Source organism: Chiloscyllium punctatum, chromosome 9 (genome assembly GCF_047496795.1).
Source record: "Chiloscyllium punctatum isolate Juve2018m chromosome 9, sChiPun1.3, whole genome shotgun sequence".
NCBI lineage: Eukaryota > Metazoa > Chordata > Chondrichthyes > Orectolobiformes > Hemiscylliidae > Chiloscyllium > Chiloscyllium punctatum.
Genome location: NC_092747.1, coordinates 112889517 through 112916545, shown reverse-complemented (window position 1 = coordinate 112916545; position 27029 = coordinate 112889517). Strand labels below are relative to the sequence as shown.

The 27029-nt window shown below is 43.3% G+C and overlaps 1 protein-coding gene across 2 annotated transcripts in view; it reads right to left on the bottom strand.

The window, feature by feature from the left end:
• Positions 1-1177: 1177 nt before the first annotated feature.
• The window catches only part of rasa3 (RAS p21 protein activator 3), a 185687-nt gene continuing 159835 nt past the window's right edge, over positions 1178-27029 (bottom strand). For both annotated transcript variants that reach the window (XM_072578089.1, XM_072578090.1), the window contains exons 10-24: positions 25635-25788; positions 23103-23251; positions 21345-21459; positions 19788-19862; positions 19575-19698; positions 16984-17090; positions 15404-15481; positions 14184-14261; positions 13795-13868; positions 9522-9628; positions 8545-8627; positions 6904-7112; positions 5782-5885; positions 3812-3995; positions 1178-2758 (exon numbers count right to left, since the gene is read on the bottom strand). In XM_072578089.1, the coding sequence (XP_072434190.1) occupies positions 2683-2758; positions 3812-3995; positions 5782-5885; positions 6904-7112; positions 8545-8627; positions 9522-9628; positions 13795-13868; positions 14184-14261; positions 15404-15481; positions 16984-17090; positions 19575-19698; positions 19788-19862; positions 21345-21459; positions 23103-23251; positions 25635-25788 (1717 nt within the window). In that variant the 3' untranslated portion in view covers positions 1178-2682. The remainder of the gene's footprint in view (positions 2759-3811; positions 3996-5781; positions 5886-6903; positions 7113-8544; positions 8628-9521; positions 9629-13794; positions 13869-14183; positions 14262-15403; positions 15482-16983; positions 17091-19574; positions 19699-19787; positions 19863-21344; positions 21460-23102; positions 23252-25634; positions 25789-27029) is intronic.

Below are 27029 nucleotides of genomic sequence, written 5' to 3'. Positions count from 1 at the left end.
CATGTTTATAGATTGTCAGATTCCATTCCAACTATTCCAGACAGTTAGCCCACCTTGAAGCTGAACCCAGCACTGAGGGGGTGCTGAACTGGCAGAGGTGCTGTCTTTTGGATGAGATATTAATTGGGGACCTCAGTTTCCCACTCAGGTGGATGGAAAATATTCACACAGCACTGCTCTGAAGAACAAGGTAGTTAGATCCACTATTCTGGATCATGATTTCCTTCTGCCAAAATCACAAAAACGTTATTAACTATTTATCTCACTGCTGGCTCTGGAATCTTGCTGTGCACACTGTCCTCATATTGCCAAAGCACTGCATATAAAATGTCTATAAAATGCTACAGTGTGTCCAGAGATTCCTGACAGGTGCCATGCACATCATTTGTTGTCTAATCCTCCACCAATAAACAGTCAGTTCTGCTGTAACGCGGTACTTCTATCCCCATGCAATCCCGTATTATAAGAAAATTGTGTGTTTGCAGCACCATTTACACTAATAGGGCCGGAATCACGTTATAACCAATACACACTTTAAAACTTCATGCTTTAGAAATAATGTCCCCAATTTTTCAATGGTATTACAGCAAATTCGTGTTAAGAAAACATGCATTACAACAGAACGACCTGTAGTTGGAAAATATGAAGTTCACTTAAAGAATAGGAGAAAAGGAATAAGGTATTCATAATTGTTCAATGATGCATGTCACTCAAGTCCATGTCCCATTCTGAGAAGTACACTTTTCAGGCCATGATTTGCCTTGGAATTTCTATAGTGTGGAAGCAGGCCATTCGGCCCATTGAGTCCACATCAACCCTTGAAAAAGCATCACACCCAGAAACCTGCACTTCCCATGGCTAACCCACCTAGCTTGCATATACCTGGATGATTTAGCATGGCTAATCCACCTAATCTGGCCATCTTCAGACTGTGGGAGGAAACCAGAGCACCCAGAGAAATCCCACACAGACACAGGGAGAATGTGCAAACTCCACACAGACAGTTGCCCGAGGATGGAATCGAACCTGGGTCCCTGGTGCTGTGAGGCAGCAATGCCACCCATTCACCTCCGCTGTCCCATCTTCACAGCTATACTTCCCTATTTACACTGTTGCTTTACCCCTTCCCCTTCAGGACATTTCAACCAGTTGTGTTAAAGACATGAGCAGACAGCTGTTAAAAACTTGCGATTTTATTTGGCAGATAAAAATGCAAGGAGTCCAATTAGTAACACAGGTAAAGTGTTAAGTTGCAAGCACTGGAGGAGAATCGCATCAGCTGGCAGGTCAATTGGGGACTCTCCACATCATTAAACATTTCTCAATCCATTTTCCTTTTATTGGATCAGGAGTCTTACCTACTATACAATTTATTCAACATTTTTCTAAAACACGATAAACCAATTCTAACACTAGGACAGTGCTTCCATTAAAAACAGATACATAATAATAGACAACTCCCTGCAACGTCAGAGGAATTCTATCTACCTATCATTGTGATCTTTTTTCCATCCCTTGATTACAAATGAAGATTTCAGCCCTGCTTTCTGTTAAAACTGAAGCAGGAGGCATTGGGGTCAGTACATATGCCACAGCAGAATGCCTGGGTCCTAAACTCTATAACTGTCATTAGTAATGGTATTAACAAATGACTTTTTTCACAGTGCATGAGTAACATTCCATTTCGCAAAGCCCTGATAGGGGATGCACCAATGCAAGATCACTGCACCTTCAGTCATTATACTGTGTCAGGTGGACTGTAGTACCACTCACGTCCTTGGTACAGCATACCCAACTGCGAGGGCTTTTTATGACTGCACATACAACAGGAACTGGCACAGAGTCTGTTTTTCCAATTGCAGATAAGAGTTTCAGCCTGAGTGACTCAAATCAATAATCATTGGGACAGGACTCTTGGTGCGTATTGGCCTCATGTACACACACTGGCACCAACTGTAGAAGACAGCAGTGCCTGTGAACTTGATGGATCAGACACTGTAGCAACACTGGGCTCCTCTCACTAGAAACAGAATCCTCAATCCAGGAGGGGAGAGGAGCGGTCTGGGGTATGATTCAGAAAGTAATACTATTAATGGATGTCTTCCCTGTCGCTCTATAAGGAAGTAGGGTGAATACTAACTGATGTTGACATGTCCAAAGGGTATATTAGCAAGGCTCTGCTGAGACTCCGACACCACCTCCCCCTTGATTGGGATACTGGGCAGAAAGCTCCCTCTCCATCCTGGCTTCCAGTTTGGTGATGTTACCAGAGTTCTTTCTTGTGCGCTTGCAGCTGGTGAGATTCTATTGCTTCCTTACTTCAATACTCAGCTCAGTTTCCATCCGCACGACATTACAATGGATTGCTTGAAGACTGGTTCACTTTCGATGATCATTGAACTGATCACTCCCCGAAGCAGGTATAAAATAATTGCCTTAAAAGGCAAATGGCTAGTCATCCGGTACCATCAGACGACTAAAGTGCACACTAACTGTTTGTGAAAACATTGTTAAAATCATAAAGAAAGTGTGTAAGTTGAATGCTCCAAATCTGTACAAATGATAACGAATTATGTTCTGCGCTTTAAACCTCGTGTTCAGTCTGTGGTTGCTAAATATCCAGCACCTTCAGCTATTAGAGTAATACTCTTGGCACCCTCAGGTCTTTCTTAAGGCAGTTAGTCACACAGAATTGGTTGAAGATCCTGAGTTTTGAGTTATGTAACACTGAAGAGACTTATCACCAATTGGATGCTCCCTACAAAAGAAAACAACATGCACATTTCAATGAACTTTCCAGTACAATTTGTCACACAGTTGAAAAAGGTGCCATCTGAATTCGCAGAACTTTAAATAGGAATAATGAATACGAAAACAAGGAAACTATGCTAAATGATTAGGAAACCCTGGATAGATCTCAGCTGGAGGATTGTGTCCAATATTGGAAAGGAAGTCAAGGTGTGGAGAAGGAGATTTACTGGACTGGTTTCAGGGCTTCAGTTATATGGAGAAGCTAGAGTTGCTCCCCTTACAGCAGAGAAGGTTAAATGGCAATTTGATAGGCATTCAAATTCATGAAGAGTTTGACGAGGTAAATAAGAAACTATTCCAGTGACAGGAGGATCAGTATCCACAGATTTAAGGATTTCACAAAGGAAATGGAGGTGATATCAAGAAGCTTTATTTATGCAGTGCTGTGACCTGGAATGGGCTACCTGAAAGGGTGGTGAAAGCTGATTTAATAATCTTCAAAAGGAAAATGGAGAAATAGTTGAAAAGGAAAAAAGATGCAGTTCTATGGGAAAAGAGAATGGAAGTGGGACAAATCTGATAGTTCTTTCAAATAGCTGAAACAATTACAATGGGCTGAATGCTTCCATCTTTATCATTCCATGATTCTGTCAAAGGCTTTCCTGCTCCTCGGATGCTGCCTGACCTGGTGTGCTTTTCCAGCACTACTCTAATCTTGACTCTGATCTCCAGCATCTGCAGTCCTCACTTTTGCCTAGTAGTGGAAATATGTCATTCAGGGGAGAGGGGAGGAGGGGACTTGCCCACTCACCCTCTTTTCGTGGGGGTTGAAATGTATTGCCCCCAAGATAAAGGCATGCTCCATGTCTCTGTTGATGTCCCTGTGTGATTGATAAATCATGTGATGACAACGTGAGAGCAGGAATGTTAGACCATATTTATAGCCGATGAAACAGGCCACACAATCCCACAATAAGCTCCTCCCATCCTATCCAACTCGACATGTTTTCAAAGGGATAGATTGTTGGAGGAAGGAAAAATTTGAAGATGCAACTCTTACTGGCTGCCATACTTGGTCCTCTTGAATTTATTCGTTGTATACTGAGCATGCTGCAGCTCCAGGGTTTGCACAGCAGCTAGAATCTGCTTTGATACTTTATACGTCTCCTGAGGGTCATCAATGATGAATGATGAATACTCCTCCTGCTCCGGACCATCATATACAGACTTGCTGCCACATGCCTCTGGTAACGAATGAAACAGAGGTGATTACTTTAAGAACTAGAGGAGCTGCTTGAATTTCTACAGCATCTTTCATACCTCCCCAAGGCATTTCACAGAAATACTGTCAGATACAAGTCACTTGATGAGATATTCGGAAAGGTGACCAAAACAGGCAGATCTTAAGGAGTGTCTTCCTTCAGAAGAAGTGGAGAATTATAGAGAAGGAATTCCAGAGTACTGGACCAGATGGTTGTAGGCATGATCACTAGTGGAAATCAAGAATGCCCAGAAAATCAGAGTTTAATAAGTGCAGAGATACTGGCTAAACTTATAAAAGTTAGCACAGGTACTCACATTTAACAATGCCCCTTTAGCACTGCTCAGTTTTAACGTTATTAAGATACTGGGGTTTGAAATCCATTTTAATGTTGTTTACAGTGGACAGTGATTGCCCTATTTTGGCACAACCCCTTGCTCTCCTCTGCCGATGCTGTACCAGGGAGCACACCCTTCCCCATTCCAACCCCCACCATTACTACATTCTGCAGGTCCCACCTGACAGCATCCTCCCTGACAGAGGTGGCTTCTGCCAGCAAGACATAGGGGAGCAGCGCCCCCTGGCTGGCTGGAGGGCACACATACCCCAGCAGTCCCAGCCTGTACCTGAGACTCACTGCCCCGCACTCTGTTCCACTTAACTCATCTCTGCTTCCATCACCGCCCCATTCACTCTCCCTTTCTCCTAATCCCTTGCCATCCCATTTTCTGCTCCACTGATACTCCTAGTGCGCTTTGATGGACAGCCCCACGCACTTTCCTTCTGTAACGGTAATTTAATAATTTCCTATTCTGCCCTATTGATCCAATGGAAATCAGTGTCATATTTTCAATAAAAATATCACAGTTCGTTAACAGTGAGCGGGTCCCTTGCAATTACATTGGCAGCAAATATTTCTTTGTTTGGAACAGCCATTTTTCTCATATGGTTCCCGAACTGCGCAGAATACCCCAAACCAAGGCACTACCTGTATAACAGCATCCTCATGTTTAGGTTGTTAACTCGTTATGGATCAGTGATTAATTTTATGCTTTTAATCAATTATTATTTGTGAGGGACATTCTGAAGATTTGATCAGTTGCTGGGTCCATGCAAGACCTCTCCCTACATGGCCTCTAGAGCAATAGTTCTTCTTTGTGGCAATAACTCTGAGATTACAGGTGTGATGCCAAGTATGTAGGCAGTATGACTGGTGGAGCATATCAAGCACGTCCACTTACATAACCACTTACAGTGTGCAGCACGCCAACCATGCTCACCCAACCTCGGGTAAGTGTCAGGAAAGCATACCCACCATGAGTTGTGGTTCTGCTACTGGAATCCACTTATTCACTAATCCAGACTGGACTAAGAGTTACACCAGAAACCAATTTAAGATCATCAGGCAAGACCGCAGTGTAATGCAATTATGCAGCCTAAAAAGAATTTGACTTTAATTTCACCTTTTTCATTAAAAAAAAGGTCATGGAGACAGTCAATCCTTACTGCATCCCCATGGCAACACCCTGACCAATCAGAATCTACCTGCCTGCTCTGTGAATTCAGATTGAGAGTTAACCTTTCTTGCTGCAGCTCCAGGCCCCTCATGGCCAAACTGAGCAGCACCCTCTCTCACACTGAATAAAATGGTGTCCCTTTTCCCCCCACAATTCTGTTTCTCCTGTCCTAGTCCTGATGAGTGCAAAGCAAAACGCTTCAACTTCTTGTCTCTTTTTAGCAATACTTTAATCATTGCCAATATACTTCACCTTGTAGTTTCTCTAACTTGGTCCTGTAGTTGTTGTAGAGTGAATATATGTGCTCAGTCTCCCTGTCACCATCTACATCGAGCTGGATGTTAGCTGGTAGCCCACTGCATAGAACCAGAAAGACCACTTCAATCACACAGCATTCTCATCTTTTCAATTAACTTAAATTAATTCTGGGCATCAGAAGCTAAACCAATACGGGAGCATTGCCCCCTGAAACCAAAACACTGAGTTTGCATTTGGACACTTTTTAGAAATAATTGTCAAGATCCTGGGGATCACACGCACTGGAGACTCATTGGAATCACACGAGTGTCAAGAAGCTTCAGTGATGAAAAGAGGCCAAACAGGACTGATACTCCTGTGAACGGGGTGTCTAAAATCAGGAGTCGAGTCTCAGGGTAAAGGATATGCTGTTAGGATGAAGATGAGAAGAAAAATCTTCATGGATAGTCGTTTTGTATTTTTCAAGACTGAGGCTGATAGATTTTTGGGTGCTTAGGGAGTCAATCGATAAAGGTTAATATGGGAGTTAAGTCAAAAGGTCAGCCATGATTGTTTTGAATAGCTGAGCACAGAGGGTCTGTAGAGTCCTGCTCCTATTCACATTATGGATTATACTGACATAATGAAATTGGAGTGGTTTGTTTTGGAGCACAGGGAGGTTTAGAAAAAGACTGATGGAGAGGTTTTGATAAAGTAAATGGGAAAATTAGTTACACTGGTGTGTGAGTAAGTAGGTAGTGGGTATAAGGTTATTGTACAGATAAAAGAAACAGGTTAGGAAAATTTGTTTTAAATGCTAAAGGTGCTAGGATATAGAACGCCAAACTGGAAATAGTAAGGGCAGGAGAACCCCAAATATCTTTTAGAGATTGCACAAAGGAAATCTTTAAAAAGTCTCAGTGTGAGGCAGGGCAACACAACTGACGGATCACTCTTGTCAGCACAGTCAGAATAAGCCAAACGGCCTTAACTGAGCTGGTAAATTCTTTGACCTGTTTTGCAGCTGAAGATTAGGAGAATCCTGGACTGCACCTCGTCATTTCCTTCTGGGAGTGCTCTCTACCTGATGCTCCACTGCTATTCATTACAATCTGCATAAAGTGTAACGATTCTTACCCTGTACATGGCGTGCAGCCTGGTGCAGTGTCTGCACTCGTCTTACAGCACAGCCAATGGCCATTGAGGTAGGCAGAAGGATGGTACATGGTCAAACGCTTTTTGTTGCATTGACTAACTTTAGTCAAGATGTCGATCCAGTCTTTTGCCTCCACGCAGTTGTTGGCCTGTATGTACAGAGCTCTTTCCGGCTGGATAACTTGAAACATCTGAATCAAACATCACAAATTAACAGTTATCAACTCTGGTTTGAACAAAAGCTCAGCAACTTTCGTGAGTAGGTCAGGCAGCATCCAAGGAGAAGGAAAATCAACGTTTCGGGCATAAGCCCTTCTTTGTGAGTAACTGTACATTCCCAGATTTTCTGAAACTCGGCTCTCAGTGCTGTGTTTAGGAATGCCCATTCCGTAAGCGAGGAGCAACAGATTAACTGGAATTATTTCCCAATTAAACCAGGTGATGGCAGTAGCCATTATTTCCTGTCCCCACCTCTTCTGCCTCACAGCACCAAGGTCTCAGGTTCAATTCCAGTCTGGGGCGACTGTCTGTGTGGAGTTTGCACATTCTCCCAGTGTCGGCATGGTTTCCTCCTCCTGCACTTCCATCACCATCAGATTCGAAGCTCTGCACTTGCTTCCCATCAACTGCTTCAGAAACCAACATCTTTGTTTTTATTATCTCCGGATGTAACCATACCATTGCATTTTTGGCTGGCCTCCCAGCTTCTGCCCTCCTCCTGATCTTCTCCCAGGACCCCTTCAGGTTTTGCTCACAGGACTTACACTGGTACAAAGATTTCCCTGATATTAAAATTTCATCTTTGGTTTGAAATTCTTCTATGATCTTGTCCCCACTCACTCTGATAGCTCTTGCATCCCCGCAACCCTCTAGGATTTCTGCTCTCCTCTAATTCTATATTTAATTCCACCATTTCCTCTATTCTACACCCCTGATTCTAAACACTTCACTGGTGGCTCGTTGGTTAGCACTACTGCCTCACAGCACCAGGGACCTGGGTTCAATTCCACACTCAGGCGATTGTGTGTGGAGTTTGCACATTCTCCCAGTGTCTGCATCGGTTTCCTTCGGTTTCCCCCCACAGTCCGAAGATGTGCAGGTAAGGTGGATTGACCATGTTAAATTTCCCAGAGTGTGCAGGCCTGGCAGATTAGCCATGGGAAATGCAGGGATGGGGTAGGGCTATGCAGGATGCTCATTGGAGGGTCGGTGTGGGCTTGATGGGTGGAATGGCCTGATTCCACACTGGAGGGATTCTAGGCTTGCCATGACTCCAGGCCCTGGCATTCCCTCCCTAAAATTTCCACTATGCTTTCTCACTCTCTCTCGCTCTCTTAATATCTTCCTTAAAACCTTTCTTATTGGCAGAGATTTTGGTTTCTCAACTCAATACCTGCTTCTTTGTTCAAGTGTCAATCTTAGTCTGATTGACAGTCCTGTGAAGTGTCCTGGAGATGCTTTCCGCTGTGTAAGGTGCTATTTAAAATAGGTAGTTGTGATTGTATCTTTAGCCCCTCATTGTTGACCACTCAATGACTGGAAACAATTTGTTTATAATCAATCTGTCCGAGCCTTCCAGAATTTTAAACAAGAACATCTGAAACTGTATTACATTTAACTCACATTTTTCATTTTGAAAGATTCTTCCTCCAGTTTTTCAACCGCAAGAATATTTTCAATTGGAATATTATACAATGGATGATCACCTGAAAAAGAAAATTGGGAAGAAGATTCAGTTATTCTGCTGCTTACAAACTGATACCAAAACCCAAGTTATTCACTGTTCCTGGGAAGCCTTCTGATTATGGTCATTCATTAAATCACAATGGAACTGATCAAACTCACAACATTGAATATCCAGCACAGAAACACTCCATTCAGCCCATCTGATCCATGCTAGCATCTAATCCTTTTCTACACTCTTTATCCAATTCTAATACTAATATATCCTTCCATTCCTTTCCCCTTCATGAGTTTGCCTAGCTTTCCTGTAGGTGCATCTACACCATTCATCTCAACCACTCCTTGGGATGCTGGGTTCCATTTTCTTACCAATCTCTGGGCAAGGCATTGGGTTTATTAGTGACTATCCATACTGTACTGATGTGCCTGTGGTATCGGGCTCGTTCAGAAGTACAGTCTTCTTACACCTACCTATCGAACCTCTTCCTAAGGTTAGTGACCTCCCTACTCTGCATGTCAATAAGTGACCAGAGTTAGTAGCGAGTGGCAAATAAGCTATGGCAAGGTGCTGGGGGCAAATAAAGTTCACGTGTGATGGGAGGGAGAATGCAAGCTCATTTTAGTCAATCGATTCCTTTCTCCCAGAGCAGGAAGGCCATGTTGACAGATTCTAGGGAACATCTTGTAGGTGGTGGGCAAGAAATTGTCTAAATGACTGAATGATAAGACTCTTAAAAAAAAAGTGCACACTTGATCAACAAAAGAGGATGGCCCTTGGTGTCTGTCTGATGACTGTACAACTGGGAGTAACACAGTTAAGAGGCATAGCAGAGTGGAACATGATGAACAATGAATATGCTATCCTTGCATGACATTAACTCTCTCGGTCAAGAAAGGAAAACTGCATGATGGGCCACCTTTGTGCTTGTGATAGGTGAACTCATGATTGGTCAGCCGGAACCATCTCTTCTTAAAGTTCTTGATACCAAAACGATTTCTTCCCTGGGCTCTCTTGATCATAAACCTGGACAGAAAACCATCAATATTAGTCAGGAAGGTCAACAAGTCAAATCTTTACAGTCACCAAGGAAGTAACAACAGGCAGGAAATAAAACACCGGGAATAATCAATGGGACAAAGTATTGAAAAGGCACTTTGTCCTACAAAGGGTTCTCTTTCAGAGAGCTTATCCGTGAATTAATACAAACACAACAACCTGTGGAAGTCAAGCACTGGAACATTCCCTCTCTGTTTAGATTGGCTTGTAGTCTTTAAAACTGACAAGACTCACAGACCTCTTTACTGAACTTGTGATTTGTTTGTATGATTCTGTGTTTTTTGTATTCATTAATATAACATTGACATTGCTGTCTGGGCCAGCATTTATTTCCCTTTCCTAACTGCCCTTCAGAATGTGGTGGTGGTGGTGGTGAGCTGTCTTCTTGAACTGCTGTTGTCCATATGATGCAGGTTGACTCACATCAAACCACACTGAAGGAATGGCAATATATTTCCAAGTCAGGACAGTGAACAGCTTGAAGGAGAAGTGGTGTTCCCATGTATCTACTGCCCTTATCCTTCGAGATGGAGTGGTCATGGACATGGAAGATGCAGTCTAAGGAGCCTTGATGAATTTCTGCAGTGCATCCTGTAAATGCACTGCTGCTACTGAGCGTCGGTGGTGGAGGGAGGTGATGCTTGTGGATGCGGTGCCAATCAAGTGGACTGCTTTGTCATAGATGGTGTCAAGTTTTTTGAGCGTTATTGGAGCTGCATTCGTCCAGTCAAGCGTGGGAGTATTCCATCATACTCCTGATTTGTGTCTTGTGGATGGTGGACAAGCTTTGACAGTCAGGAAAAAGAGTTACTAACTGCAGGAATCATAGCCTACTCTTATAACCACAGTACTTGTATGGCTACACCCATTCAGTTTCTAGTCAATGGTAATCCCCAGCATGTTGACAGTGGGAGATTCAATGATGTTAACATCACTCAAAGGCTGTGCAACTGCTGCCAGGAGGTCAAATAAGTCAGTCAAGTGGTAACAGGTAGAAAAAAAAACTTCAGGCATGTGAAGTGAAATGACAACAATAGAGACTCAGAGTAATATTACAGCAGGACAGGATGAACAGGCAGGGTCTCTTTTCTACAGAAAACTGAGGTTTAAGGGTTCACCCGATTGAGAAACTTAAAATTCTGAAGGAGTTCATTAGGGTAGATTGGAGAAAACATTTCCATGTGTGGAGATGACCAAAATCAGAGGACAATACTCCAAGATAGTCATCAATAAGTGACTGATCTACAGGGAGATGCCAAGAAACCAATGCCCAAGAGGTTTGAAGTGAAAATGGAAAGAGAACAGAAACTGAGCCAGCAGATATAAAATGCACCAAGCACAAACGAATTAGACTCCGGAAATGGGAAAAAACACACAGCCACAAGAATGTATCTCTAAAGTGCTAGAATTTAGAAGGCTGAGAGTTGATTTAATCAAATCTTTCAAGATATTAAGCAGAGCAGACAGGGTGGATTGAGGAAGACGATTTCTGCTCATTGGGGAGTCTCAGACTTGGATATGCAGTCCAAAGATTAGGGTCAGACTTTGCAGGAGTGAAATGAGGAAAACACTAGGAAGCAAAAGGCAGTGGAAATTTGGAATTCTCTTCCACAAATGATGACTGAAGCTAAATCAATTATCTGCTTAAAAATGATTGACAAGACCTTTGCTAAGCAAAGGGATGTGGAGTAAAGGAGGGAACATGGAGTTAGATCATACATCACCTCCCATCTCATTCAACAGCAGGACAGGCAAAGGAAGACTGAACAGCCTAATTTTATCTATAGAATAGTTCACTGATCAGATACCTTCAACAATTTATTTTAATAATGTGCAGTATCATGTCATTAGTTGCCTCCTCATCTACTTTCATCAAACTTTATTTCTCTCCCTTTGGAACATTAAATCTGAACATAACCAATATTGATGAAGATTGACTTGCTAACACCATAGCTCACTTTCACTCTACAGCTGTTGCAAAAACTAGTTACCACTGTCCAGTTGATTTGTGTTAAATATTAACATTTTCCTAAAATGCTTTATCAGCTGCCAAGAATGTGAAAAAGGTCAAGCTGAGTATGTTGTTGGATACAAGTAGATGTTAGGACAGAGGAACCAGGATGGACAATGGAAAAACATTATAAAAAGAAATATTGGTGGAAGGGTGGCTCAGTGGTTAACACTGCTGACTCACAAAACCAGGGACTCAACTTCAATTCCAACCTTGGGCAAATGTCTGTGTGGAGTTTGCACATTCTCCCCGAGTCTGTGTGGGTTTCCTTCCACAGTCCAAAGATCTGCAGGTTAGGTGGATTGGCCATGCTAAATTGTCCCATAGTGTTCAGGGATATGTAAGTTAGGGGTAAATATAATGTAATTGGGGAGGGGAATGGGTTTGGGTGGGGTACTCTTTGGAGGGTTAGTGTAGACTTGTTGGGCCAAAGGGCCTGTTTCCACACTGTAGGGATTCTATGATTTCACAGGGATGTTCTAAATGTTGAAGGCTTTTTATGGAATAACTAAGGAACTAGAAACGGTTTCTCGTGACAGAATGTTCAGAGACCAGAGGACAGAGGTGTAAGCCAATTGGCAAAGAGGTCAGGAGGGCACTGAGGAGATTTTATTTTACTCAGCTGCAGTGTGGAGCCTGTAAGGGTGCTGGAAGCAGATTCAAGAGCAACTTCCAAAAAGAAATTTGGATTAATACTGCAGTGGAAGAAAAGGAAAAATGTATGTGACTCCAGTCCTGTAGCAATGTGGTTGACAATTAGCTGCCTGCCAATGTAGCCCAGCAAGAGACCCCAGAGGCTGAGGTGTGCTTCACCACCATTTTCTCAGGGCATCCAGCAAATGGACAAGAAATGGCACCCACATTCCGAGAACAATGTTAAAAAATGATATACAATGTGATATGCTGGTTTTGTACAGTCATGGAGTCATACAGCTTGAAAACAGACCCTTCGGTCCAACCAGTCCATGCCAACCATGTTCCCAAACCAAACTAGTCCCACCTGCCAGTACTTGGCCCATATCCCTGCAAACATTTCATATTCGCGTACTTATCCAAATGTCTTTTACATGTTATAACTGTGTCCACATCTACCACTTCCTCTGGAAGTTCAATACACACACAAGAAACTCTGCATAAAGAAGTTGCCCCTCATTTTTAAAAAATCTTTCTTTCTTCACTTTAAAAATATGCCCTCGAGTCTTGAAATTCCCCCGAACTAGGGACAAGACACCTTCCATTCAACTTATCTATATCCCTCATGATTTTATAAACCTCTATAAGGTCACCCCCCAACCTCCTACACTTCAGTGAAAGAAGTGCCAACCGACACAGCCTTCCCTTATAACTCAAATCCTCCATTACCAACAACATCCTGATAAATCTTTTCTGAACTCTCTCCAGCTTGATAGTATCCTTCTGATAACAGGGCGACCAGAAATGGACACAGTACGCCAGAAGATGCCTCACCAACATTCTGTACAACCTCAATATGACGACCCAACTCCTATACGCCAGAGACCTGGGTTCAATTTCCGCCTCAGGCGACTGACTGTGTGGAGTTTGCACATTCTCCCTGTGTCTGCGTGGGTTTCCTCCGGGTGCTCCGGTTTCCTCCCATAGTCCAAAGATGTGCAGGTCAGGTGAATTGGCTATGCTAAATTGCCCGTAGTGTTAGGTAGGGGTATGGGTGGGTTGCGCTTCGGCGGGGCGGTGTGGACTTGTTGGGCCGAAGGGCCTGTTTCCACACTGTAAGTAATCTAATCTAATCTAATCTATACTCAAAGGTCTGAGCTATGAAGGCAAGCGTGCTAAATGCCTCCTGCCTACCAATGACGCATACTTGAAAGAATTATGCACCTGAACCCTGAGGTTTCTGTGTTTTGCAACACCACCCAAGGCTCTACTTTTAATTGCACATGTCCTGCCCTCGTTTGTTTTACCAAAATGTAATCTCCCATGTTTATCCATCTATTAAACATAACTGTCTTTAGTTCATGTGAAGATTGATAGGACCAACAAAATCCTAATTGCCCTGTCGAAGATGGACAGGAAATAAAAATGGAGTGAACGTGCAGAGCAGTAAAATGTTTGCATATGAAAATGGGAGAATACAGAAACTCACCCTTCCTTTAATACAATGGGTTGCTCAATGCTTTTGTGGTCCTTCCTTCCAGATGAGGAGATTAAATCTAGGAACTTCATTCAAAACAGAAAAGGTAGTAATAAAGTGACTTGCATCTATTTCTATGCCATTACTTAAATCTTTGTGCCACCAATAAGCCATAACAAAAGCAACTCATCTGCCTCTCCCCGGCCATCATAAAGCAGCTTTAAATATTAATCCATAACATTACGATCATTGTTGTTTCCTTCTGTCTAATCACAAGCACAAACCATAAATCCAAAAACAAATCCTGACTCCCCCCGTCACTTCCAATCCCTAAATCAACCCAAGCCCCATCACAAACCCAAACCCGACCTACAAAATGCTCATCACCGGAAGATACTTACATTTCTTACAGCTTCTGTATATTTCTGCTCATTAAAGTGCTCGTAGAATGTGGCCATGTAGGATTCTTTGAAGCTTGCCTGCAGATTAAATAAAGGCAACAGAAGAAAGTCTTTAAAAATCTGAGAAAACAAACAAGCAGCATTGAAATGTTTGTTAAGATAGCCCGAATTACCAATTGGAGTTTTAAACTGAAATGCATTATTTATTGTCACTTGTATTTAAGGGAAAATACAGTGAAAGGCTTCAAGTTGAAAAGTTGTTACATTTTGTGAAGTAGAGTACTTTTAATTGTCATTATTCAGCAATAGAATCTCTGCTCTAATGGTCCTGCAGTCTCATGACTTCTGTCTTGTTCCACATTATTGCCGTGGTGCCAAAGGAGCTCATGCATGTACAGTAGCTGCCTCAACTCTTCAAATCAGCAGAATTATCTCATGCCAACTTCCTGCCTTTTCCTGATGTGAAGGAGCTGGTGTTGGACTGGGGTGGACAAAGTTAAAAATCACACAACACCAGGCTCTTAAGAAGCAGCGCTTCGAAAGCTAGTGCTTCCAGATAAACCGGGTGGACTGTACCCTGGTGTTGTGTGATTTTTAACTTTGCCTTTTCCTCATACCCCTTACATACAATTCCTATTCAAATAATCATCCAAACTCTCTTGAATGCCTCATCTGAACCTGTTTTACAACCACCTGGTTGCATTATTTGCAGTTGTATTATTTGAGCTTATTTGCAGTCATATTCTTAAAATTGAAATCAAGTTCTCAATCACCATGATTGGAGTTGACCTTCTTTCCTCTGAATGATGAGTCCAGTAGCATAATGAGTCCACCAGCATATCCGATCTATTGGCTTAAACGCCGTCTAAACCTTGTTTCCGACTGGAAGCATGGGTTTGGGTCACTGCCCTGTACCTGGTTGCTATTAAATGGGGGTTGGTTAGCTCAGTTAGCTGGGCAGCTGGTTTGTGAAGCACAGTGATGCCAAAGGGTGTGGATTGAATTCCCACACCAGACGAGGCCACCATGGAGGTGTCACCTTCTCAAACACACCCTGCGCTTGAGGTGTGGTGACCTTCAAGTTAAACTCACCAACAGTCACCAGTCTGTAAGACATGAGCAGCCCTAGGGCCCTTTGGAATGATGGCAACTTTATCTTTACTATTAAATATAGTTCCTTCACTTATTAGAATGCGGAATAAGTAAATCAGAGGACTTACAGACTTGGATTTGGATAAGCTACCCAAAGTCTGGATGGTCTTTGAAACCAGGGTCAGTGTTCGCGCTGTTAATGGATCCTAGAGGAAATGAAGAAATCCGTCAGCACTTGGGATGAAGAAGATGTTCAAAACTCAGCAAGTCACAGTCACAATAACTCAACTGCATTTGAATACAAATCCTTTACAGGTAAAGGAGATAACTTTGGTAGTCACTACCTTACTGTCATTAGCTTCCCTCTGATAAAATATTGTTGACACACTGATCCACCTCTGTCTATGAGTCTATGACAAGAGTCAGACATGAGGTGAGGAAAACCTGCTGTAGTGGACAACATGACATCCATCGATTCAAAGTTACTTGTTTCACCCAAGAACACTTATCAACAGCTTGAAGAGAATTATGAGATGTAAGTTAAATACAGGTAAATACGGCAGAGAAATACCTTACACCAAGTTACACATGTTTGACGAAATAATTAGCTTTAATTGTGTTGATTAAAGGATAATCATTGGCCAAGACATGAGAAGAACTTCAAAACTGTGGCTGCGGGATCTTTTATCTACACCCAAGAAAGATGGTGAGGTTTCTGTTTAAACTCTTATTAGAAAGCTGCACATCTGACAATGCAGCTTTCCCTCAGTCAGCTTGGATTATGTGATCAAATCTCTGGAGTCATCTCAAACTCAGGACCTTCTGACGCGGGATTGAAAGTGTTATCAACCGAGTTACAACTGGAACCTTGAGTTAACAGAATATGGAATGTTTTGTCAAAGTAATTGATCAAAATTAAATCATTCAAGAGCTGGATAAATACAGATCAAATACCAAAGGTTATTTGGCAGTACAGAATCTGAGTGTGGCTGAGAAAGGGGGGCACGCTGTAATAGCTTTTTTCCTTTTGTACTAATCATGACAGATTCAAGAATGCCACATTTCAAGGTGAAGAACTATTGATGTTGTATGAGAATAGGGAACAGCTTAGCTGGGTGTTGCGCACGGACAATAGCTCAGAGCATTACTGACCCCAGTTCTGAGGAAGGGTCATTTGACATGAAACATTGACCGTGATTGCTCTCCACCGATGCTGCACGACCTGCTGAGCTTTTCCAGTGGTTTCTATCTTTGTCCCTGATTTACAGCATCAGCAGTTCCTTCGCTTTTTAGTATTGACCCACTCTTGATTGAGGCAAAACTGATGCAATCCTGGACACGTTTTTTCCTTATACATAGAGGACAGATGTGACTATGTATAGATATTTTATCTGTCCTGATGGATGCAAGATGAAAACCTTCGCACCATATCCTTTTTTTTCATCAATATTCAAATACAAAAAGACATGTAAAGTAGGACTAGTTTCAGAAACTAAAGTGACTGTGTAATATCAGCACTGACAGGTTCCTACATGCCACAAGGGCCAGTGCTGTTGAATGAGCCTGTCTCGTGTTACTAACATTTCCATCTTTCTGTTTGCTTGCCCTTTTGTACCCTATTTTCGAGAATGAGTCCTAACTATTGCATTAGTTCAGCTCTTGGATGTGTTTGTTCTGCACAGTGACAAAGTCCACATTTTGGACTTACCGGATGGTGAGGGTAAAGTTGGAACAAATTAGGTGAAAGGATGGCTGGAGCGAAGAACCGCAGGAAAATAAAACTGCTTACAGCAGTGTACCTTACATCAGCGTCACCTAGGAAAACAACAGAACCCAGGTTACCTTCTCAATTTTGCAGACAATTCTGCTTAGATTTACACAAGAGGCTTAACCAACACAGTGGCTATTCTCTTTTATCTGATAATTGTACACAACAGCCTCACTTATTACAAACTTTCACTGCTAAAAAGATCTCCTAATTATATATCACACAACATCCCAACATCTCTGTGCTTCTGTCATTTCAGCCTTTGTGGCAAACCTGATATTAGTGATTGACCAAGGGAAGTTGTGCCTTCATCTGCTTGGGCCCTAAGTTGTAGAATTCCCTTCCGAAACCTTCCCACCTCTCTCTCTCTTGCACTTCCTTTAAGATGCTGCTGAAGAACTACCAATCTTTTGGATTCCTGCCCGAATATCGTCTTCCACAATTTTTGGCTGAGGAGCACCTGAGGATATTTCACTATGTCCAAGGTGCTATATAAATTCAAACTGTTGTTGTTTATGCTTAGTTCATTGAATCCTGGAGAATAGTTGTAGTTATGTACAAATACCAAACAACGCACTAGCTGAATATTTCCTATTTTTTGATGGTGAAATATTGGCCAGGACATGGAGAGTTCCCTTCAAGCTGCACCAAGGGAATCCTTACATCTAATTCCGTTATTGGAATGAGGATGAAAAAGACCAAAATAGGCTTCTACACATCTCGTGTTGTGGAACTTACAGCCAGATCTATTTGGTCCAACCAATCCAAGCTGCTCTCTATGCTGCACATTAGCCTCCTCTGCTTCTCTGTCATTTCAGTCTATCAGTACATTCTTCTATTTCTTTTGAACTGATGCATTTATATAGCCTCCGCTTATATCCAGTCACCTTTATCCTGTGGTAGCGACTTCCACAATCCCACCACTCTCTGGTTAAAGAGCTTTTTTGATACATCCTTGTAAACCTTCACTGCATCTCCGCGAGTGGCTCAATATGCTATTACTAATATGCAGACCAGAACTGTTCCCAGGGTTCCAAATCTGGTCACACTAAGGTATCCAGTGCTGTGGGGCCACAATTTGTTACAAGTTCAATCTCATCTCAACCATCAGCTGGAGTTTTTTTTTAAATTCAGTCGTAGGACGCTGAGATTACTGGGTAAGCTAAACAATTATTGCCCGTCCCTAAGTGTCATTAAGAATGTGTTGGTGAGCTGCTTTCTTGAACTGCTGCAGTCTGTGCAGTGTGAGTATACTGCTGCTTGGGAGGGAATTTGAGAATTTGATCCCACAACAGTGAAGGAGAGGTGATATAGTTCCAAATCAGGATGGCATATGTCTTAGAGGGGAACTTGTAGGTTACAGTATTCCCATGTATGCGCTGCCCTTGTCATTCTAAATTAAAATAGTCACAGGTTTAGAAGGTGCTGCTGAAGGAGCTCTGGTGAGTTGCTGAAATACATCCTGTGGATGGCACACACTGCTGTCACTGTGCATTGGTGTCAGACAAAGTGGTGGATGGGGTGCCAATCAAGTGGGCTGTTTTGAAGTCAAGCTTCTTGAGTGTTGTTGGGGCTGCACTCATCCAGCAAAGTACGGACTATTCCATCGGACTCCTGACTTGTCCCTTGTAGATGGTGGACAGACTTAGGAGAGTCAGAAGGTGAGTCACTCACCTCAGGACTCCCAGCCTCTGACCCTACACTTTTGGTGCACAGTCTATATGGCTGGTCTGTTTTGAGTTTTGTCAATGGTAACATCCAGGATGTTGTTAATGGGGGATTCCACAATGGTGGTGCCATTGAATGGTCAGAGTCACTCTTGTTGTCATCCTGTTCCCCCCCTCAGTCAAAGCAAAATGCTCAGAGATACTGTGTAAGTTTAACTTCTTCATCTTTATTCCGGGCCCTGGAGGGAGAGAGAACAATCGCCCATGTACACAGGGAGCTGAGTTCACGGTCTTCTCTGGAACAGCAGTTTCTCAAAGAACTATGTTGTCATTTTACAGGGAGGAGCATCAGATAAGGCAACATACATATTAATTGGGCAACAATCAACTAGTATCAATAGCAGAGACCAAGCCCTTTACTGTTATACAATGAATGTTCTTAACTCTGTTAACTGGATTCATACAATGGATACTTTTCCCCTTTTTAGCTGACCTTGCATACTGAACACTTCCAACATTGTTAAATGGCTCTACTTAGTGATTGCTTTTCCACCTTGTTAACTCATTATCTTTGCCTCCAGCACCCCATTGATAACTGTAAGTTCTTATCTGATCAGAGTCATGCTCAGCTGAACCTCTTAACTCAGAACTTAACTCTTTCCCTGCCTGCTTATATCCGATACACATTCTCATTATTGAAGATGGTCTTTGATTGGAACTTGCATTTGATAAATTTTATTTGTTACTTATTGACCCAGAATAAATATTATCCAGGTCTTGCTGCATATTGACATGGAGCACTTCGGCGTTTGAGGAATTGCAAATGGTGCTGAATGTTGGAGTAGACAGAATGGGTCACTTTACCTTGAAATCTCTTTGCAGCAGATTCTCTCAATGAGAAAAAGATGTCAGACATGACTGTTGGACAACTCATACCAGACTTGGTAATGACATTGAAAATTCTTTCGACATATTGCCTGAGGTTGTCCTGTAATGAAATCGGAGGTGGCACTCAAACACTGAAATTAATGAAACAGAAATCACATACTGTTGATTGCAAACACTGAAGAGCCTTACCATGTTAGATTCCAGGTTTTCACCATCCTTCAGCTTAACTGGGTCAATCTCACAAGGTTTGTGCATTCCACATATCTATGAAATAGAAGTCAAAAAAGGTTTACAATTCAACTGAACTTATACTCGTCAGTCAACCTAAATAATTCAAATATGTTTAATAGATCTTACACAATGTTCCATCTTGATACCTTCCCTTTGCTCATAAACCATTCACAAATTCACTGTAAACCAAGACTTTGCAAAATTGGAAATCATTCTCCAAATGATGAATCATAAAACACACTTTCCCTTTGGCTTTGGATTCATTACAAGCCTGTTAGATCCAGAGAGATCTTAATGAAAAGAGCCAAAATGTTCATCTGTGACAAATTCAGATCCACTCAATAATGGCTGAGCTGAAATGTGTGTGCACATGTAAAACAGAGAGTAAGAATGTGAGAATGAGTATGTGGGAGTGAGTGTGCAAGAATGTTGTGATTCTGTTCGCCGAGCTGGGAATTTGTGTTGCAGACGTTTCATCCCCTGTCTAGGTGACATCCTCAGTGCTTGGGAGCCTCCTGTGAAGCGCTTCTGTGAGGTTTCCTCCGGCATTTGTAGTGGTTTGTCTCTGCCGCTTCCAGTTGTCAGTTCCAGCTGTCCGTTGCAGTGGGCGGTATATTGGGCCTATTGGGGCCATTGGGCCACTGCAGCGGATAGCTGGACATTTCCGCCACTTCCAAACAGACCCCACCACCAGGGATATATTTCCCTCCCCACCCCTTTCCACCTTTCGCAAAGACCATTCCCACTGTGACTACCTGGTCAGGTCCACGCCCCCCTACAACCCACCCTCCCATCCTGGCACTTTCCCCTACCACCGCAGGAACTGTAAAGCCTGCGCCCACATCTCCTCCCTCACCTCTATCCAAGGCCCTAAAGGAGTCTTCCACATTCATCAAAGTTTTACCTGCACGTCCACTAATATCATTTATTGCATCCGTTGCTCCCGATGCGGTCTCTTCTACATTGGGGAGACTGGACGCCTCCTAGCAGAGTGCTTTAGGGAACATCTCCGGGACACCCGCACCAATCAACCACACCGCCCTGTGGCCCAACATTTCAACTCCCCCTCCCACTCTGCCGAGGACATGGAGGTCCTGGGCCTCCTTCACCGCCGCTCCCTCACCACCAGACGCCTGGAGGAAGAACACCTCATCTTCCGCCTCGGAACACTTCAACCCCAGGGCATCAATGTGGACTTCAACATTTTCCTCATTTCCCTTTCCCCCACCTCACCCTAGTTCTAAACTTCCAGCTCAGCACTGTCCCCAGGACTTGTCCGGACTTATCCTACCTGGCTATGAGAGAGACACTGTGTGTGTAAGGGTGTGAACGTGAGAGTCATGGCGTTTGTGAGAATGTGAGAGTCAATGTGCATGATACTGTGTATGTGAGTGTCCATGTATGCATGCAATTGAGTCTGTGAGAGTGTTAAGTGCGTATATTTGAGTGATTATGAGTGTGATCTGTTTTTTGATCTGATTAACATAAACCCTAACCCTGACAAATACTGCTCACCTCATCAACAATTGGCTTCAGTGTGACCTGTAGGTAATGCCTCCCGGCCAGTTTCATTGTTTCATCGATGCACTTGGAGGTTAGGGAGTTCCCTCGGAATATGGTGTTTGGATCCCTGAAAAGGAACAAATCTGTATAGTTGGGTGAACTAGAACACAGTGACTAAAGATTTGCAAAAGGAGACAGTGTTTGAGAGTCTGCAAGTGTCTGATTGGCTGACCAGGAATCTGCCAAGAGATTTTCCATATTTCTCACTCTGCTTGCAGTGTGTTACAGACCTCAACATTGGCATCACCTCCAACATGTTCAGCCTATGAAGTCTCTTTGTTAGTAAACCCAGCATGTTGAGGTTAACAATGTTAGAAGTCACCAAGTTATAGTGCAACAGGTTTAATGGAAATCATATACTATCGAAGCACTGCTCCTTCATTAGGTGAAGTGGTGAAGAGATTACAAATAAACCTGTTTCACTATAACCTGTTGTCATGTGACTTCTGACTTCATTCACCCCAGTCTCACCTCCACAACAAGGGTTTACCAACAGAACAGCCCTGAATCAGGTGAGTGTTTAGGAACAGTGACCTGGCAGTGGGTTCAGTGTGGTTCCTCTGACATTAGTGCTCCCAGCTCAAGTCATAAAATACTGCAGCATGGAAACAGTCCCTTTGGTCCATCATGCCAGTCACCTCACTAACTCTCACTTGCCCATGGCCTTATATATTACAGCAGTTCAGGTGTTCATCTCAATACTTCTGAAATATTGTGATGGTTCCCTGTTCAGTTGTGAGTTCCAGATATCCGCCACCCTCTGAGTGAAAGCAAAGTGCTCCTTAACCCCCCTCTAAACCTCCTGCCCTTTACCTTAACCCAATGCCCCCTGGTTATTAGGAGAAAGTGAGGATTGCAGATGCTGGAGAGTCAGAGTCGAAAAGTGTGGCGCTGGAAAAGCACAGCAGGTCAGGCAGCATCCGAGGAGCAGGAGAGTCGACGTTTCGGGCACAAGCCCTTCATCAGGAAGGCTCCCCACCACCCAGGTAATTGACCCCTCTACTAAGGGGAGAGGTTTCTTCCCTATCTACTTTTCTCATAGTTATTTACACCTCAGTCAGGCTCCCCCTCCAGCTTTCTCTGCTGTAAGGAAAACAATCCCAGCCTGTCATCTCTGTCTTCGTAGCTAAATCACTCCAGGCCAGACAATGTCCTCTACACCTCTCCAGTACAATGACATCCCTCCTTTCATGTGGCCACCAGAACAATGTGCAGTATTCCATCTGTGGCCTGACCAATGTTCAAAACAGCTCCATAATAAGCTCCATGCTTTTGTAGTCCTTATCTCAACTAAGAAAAGCAAGTATCCCTTATGCCTTGCTAACTAACCTGTCCACTTGTCTTGTTGCCTTTATGGGTCTAGGTACTTGCACACCAAGGTCCCAATCATCCTGGGTACCGCTCTTCATCACACAAACTAAAAACTTGTGTTTACGCAACACCTTCATGATTTCCCATGCTACATGCTGAAAAGGTCTTGAAACATTTTGTTGTGCCAGTCAGGGAGAGTGGACAGGGGGGAGCTTGTTCCCATCTCCCCACCCCCTGGCGGAACAAAACAAGGTGAGATTGGAGGCTTCGCTGGAACGTGAGCCAGTGTAGGTGACACCAAGTGAGGAGGGAAGCAAGCAGGAAGAGCAGTTTGTGTAATTCTACCAACAATACTCAGAATCAGTGAGATGACGTTTCTAAAATAAAATGTTTACTCACAGGGTCCTGTTTATTTCAGCATTTGCTATCGCGCTGATGAAGGGGACAATCTTGCTGTAATGCAAGAAGAGTCTGACCAGGGGAACGGCAGCTTCCTGTTTCTCCCGACACACTTCTCCCAGCACATGAGCAGCTGATGCGGAAACTGGCTGTGGAGAGTTAAACAGGGACAGCATCAGCATTGTTCCATGCACAAGAAAATGGCCACTCTGCTCTCATCACTGAAAGAAGAATGGGAAATGTCAGGATTCTCTTCCCTGCGGTTCAGAAAAGGGATGACATCACCATTACTGAAAAGGAGGTCAATTGGCCCGTCACACCTGTGGTATCTTTTCAATTGTTGGCTGTAATGTCGATCCTTGCGCTTCACCTCCTCCAAGCCTTTTCATGTCCAAATACCAATCTAACTCCTTTTTTTAAAATGATTGGAAATGCTGATTTTGGACCAGGGTGGACAAAGTTAAAAATCACACAAGACCAGGTTATAGTCCAACAGGTTTATTTGGAAGCACTAGCTTTCAGAGTGCTGCTCCTTCATCAGGGAGTGCTTCACTGCCTGATGAAGGAGCGTCGCTCTGAAAGCTAGTCCCTCCAAATAAACCTGTTGGACTATAACCTGGTCTTGTGTGATTTTTAAATTTGTCCTTTTTTTAAATTGTATGATTTTGCTTTGACAGTGCGGTAAGTGGTTTCCAGGTGATACAGTAACATTAAATCAACAGAAGGGGGCAGCAAGGGGCTGTGTAACTGCCTGGTAATTCCCTACAACAATGTCACCTCAAAAAGATAAAAATCACACAACACCAGGTTATAGTCCAACAGGTTTAATTGGAAGCACACTAGCTTTCAGAGAGACACTCCTTCATCAGGTGATAGTGAAGGAGCATCGCTCCGAAAGCCAGTGTGCTTCCAATGAAACCTGTTGGACTATAAGCTGGTGTTGTGTGATTTTTAACTTTGTACACCCCAGTCCAACACCAGCATCTCCAAATCATGACCTCAAAAAGAATTTGGCATTCCCAAAAAGTTGCAACCAGTAACAGAAGGGGCTCATTTTTCTTTGTGAAATTGATTTAACTCTAAATTCATGCTGCAAATTGCCCACAAAGAATTTGCAATATTCTGGTCTGTTAAGGCCCGAAAGTTCAGTGAAATCCATGTAGGCTGCTTTCTTAGGGCAGTTTGCAAACCCCCCCACCCCCCACCGCCTTCACAACCCTGTTTAAAACAGCGCCACTATAACCTGTCCCCAGTGTTTTGCCTCCTCCAAAGCTGGTCATACTCCAGTTTCAGGGATGGAGATGGGAAAAGGATACTGTAATGGCAGGGCTCTGTAAGGAGAGCTGGAAATGGGGAGTAGAGGGGGTGGGGTAGCAAGTGGTTTGGTTGGGAGGGGCGTGCGAGAGTGGGATCCTCTCTTAAAACACTCTTTACGAACGGAGGCTTGGCATGCACCCCTTCCTTGTTGACCCACCCTCCCCAGTGTCCCCGATCTCCAGAAACCATCCCCTCTTTCAAACATCATGTCCTCCTGGGATTCTGCTTCTAACAATGACACCTTCCCTGAGACCCATACTTGTTTGTTCCTTTATTACCATCTCCCTCATCTAGCACCTCCATCCCTTCTGACATTTGGTCTCTCCCCAGCACCCACTTCCCTGGATCCACAGTTAGGGAGTCATACAGCTGTGCAGCACGGAATCAGACCCTTCAGTCCAACTCGTCCATGCCAACGAAATATCCTAAATTAATCTAAACCCATTTGGCTCATTTCCCTCTGAACCCTCCTTATTCATGTACCCAACCAGATGCCTTCTCGAAACCTGTCAAAATCTCAAACTTCTTACAGTTTTGATGAAGGAACACAAATCTTCCTTACTGACTCGGTTTCTCTCTACAACAGTACTGACAGACCCATGGAGTTTTTCGAGCACTTCTAGCTTATTTTTTAAAAATAAAATTCCGTTTTGCTTTTGTTTTCGGTTCCAGAAGTTGAAGGAAGTTCTGCGGATGTGCCAACTGGACTTTCAGCTCAGTCTGGGAGGAGCTAATGGAGCGAGGTGGGGGAGGAGCCAATGGAGAGAGGTGGGTGGGTATGATAGCTGGTGCAGAGGCGAAATGGTGACTGAGGTGGGGGCGGTTTGGGGCAGGGAAGGGGTGTGTCATTTTCATGGTAACTCAGTTCCTGACACAGACTGTGAAGTGGAAATCTACTGAGCTTCAACCTGTGCTCACTGGGAATACAGGGTTGAATGTTCACCCCACATGTGTTACCAAGACCGTCTTTCAGGTGTTTGAGTCAAGAATGGGTGCAAATGGGAGGCTGTTTGTCCTCTCTTGTGTCTGTATTCTCGTTTTGCAAGTTTGATTTACTTCAATGAGTTTGAATAAAGTCTCCCATGAATGTTAGCCCTCAATTTGGGACTAGGTTTCGGGTTAGCGTCAGTTTGAGAGTTAAGATTAGGATCTAATTTAAGGTTACCGTTAGGTTAGACCTCGTATAAGATTGAAGGTCAGAGTACACAGCCCTACCTCAACATCTGCTGATTTTAATAAAAGATCCCTCAAGGGGTCGTAATATTGAGAAGGGAAAACATGGTCCTCAGTGTAAACAACATTTAGCCGCAAGGAACCCAAATCAACAGGTTTATTTGGCTTGCCATTATCTCTGGGCTGAAGGAAATACCTGCAACATACAACAGTAAGAAAGGAAATTGTTAATTTTCCTCATCACAGACATTCAACATAAATATAAATCATCTCTATTTATCAAATTTCTTTTTGTAACTCAAAATGGTGCCAGATTGTGGCGACAAAACACTTTTTCGAGATATATGTGATAATAAATAACTCAAATATACACACTAAACATTTGCTTATACCCTCAAGGGAGTTGCCTACTTCCCCTTCCCATCAGCCACCTCTGAAATCCTCCGATCAACCACAGAACTTACACCAGGCAGGAAGCAGTCCCGTACTGCTCCATGGAACATTGCAGGCAGCTCAAAGATGGGCAGAAGGGCAGTACACAACCCACCTGAAGAATTTTCCAGACAGCCCCAATACTGCTCCCCTCCCCTCCACCACCCGTCCCCTCCTCCCTCCAGCTCCAGTCTGGACAATTCACCCCAAAGAGGGAGAATTAAGGGGAGAGAGAGAAAACAAAAAAAGAGACAAAACAGGAAAATAAAAGCTTTTTTTAAAAATATCTCAAAGTAAAAGCTTACTGGCAGCAGGAAAGAGACTTCCACTGAAAACTGTTCCCCTTCTAGGTCAGAGAGATTGAGTTGTATTACAAAAAACACTTGGTCAATTAAAGTGGCATTCACCATGAAAGCACATAATCCCAAAAAACAAAATGAAATTGTTGATAAAGAGCTCCTTCTGCTATAAATTACCAGCCCAGGCTTTCTGTGGTGAGTTTAACAAGCAATTAGGTTAGATTACTTACAGTATGGAAACTGGCCCTTCAGCCCAACAAGTCCACACCGACCCTCCGAAGAGCAACCCACCCAGACCCTACACCTAACACTACGGGCAATTTAGCATGGCCAATTCACCTAACCTGCACATCTTTCAGACTGTGGGAGGAAACCGGAGGAAACCCACGCAGACACAGGGAGAACATGCAAACTCCACACAGTCAGTCGCCCAAGGTGGGAATTGAACCCGGGTCTCTGGTGCTGTGAAGCAGCAGTGCTAACCACTGTGCCACCCATAAATTAATGTGCAAATCTAGGAAGTTTTTAAAATTAATAAGGAATTTGAGGGGGGGGGGGCTGCCATTGGTGTGAAATAAACTGCAAGGAGATATAATCTGACCAACAAGTTCTGGAGATTCATGAGTCCTGCCATCTCTCTTCATCCCCTGATTACTTACACCTGAATAAGGACCATTGATAACAGGATCGTTATCATTACCCATGA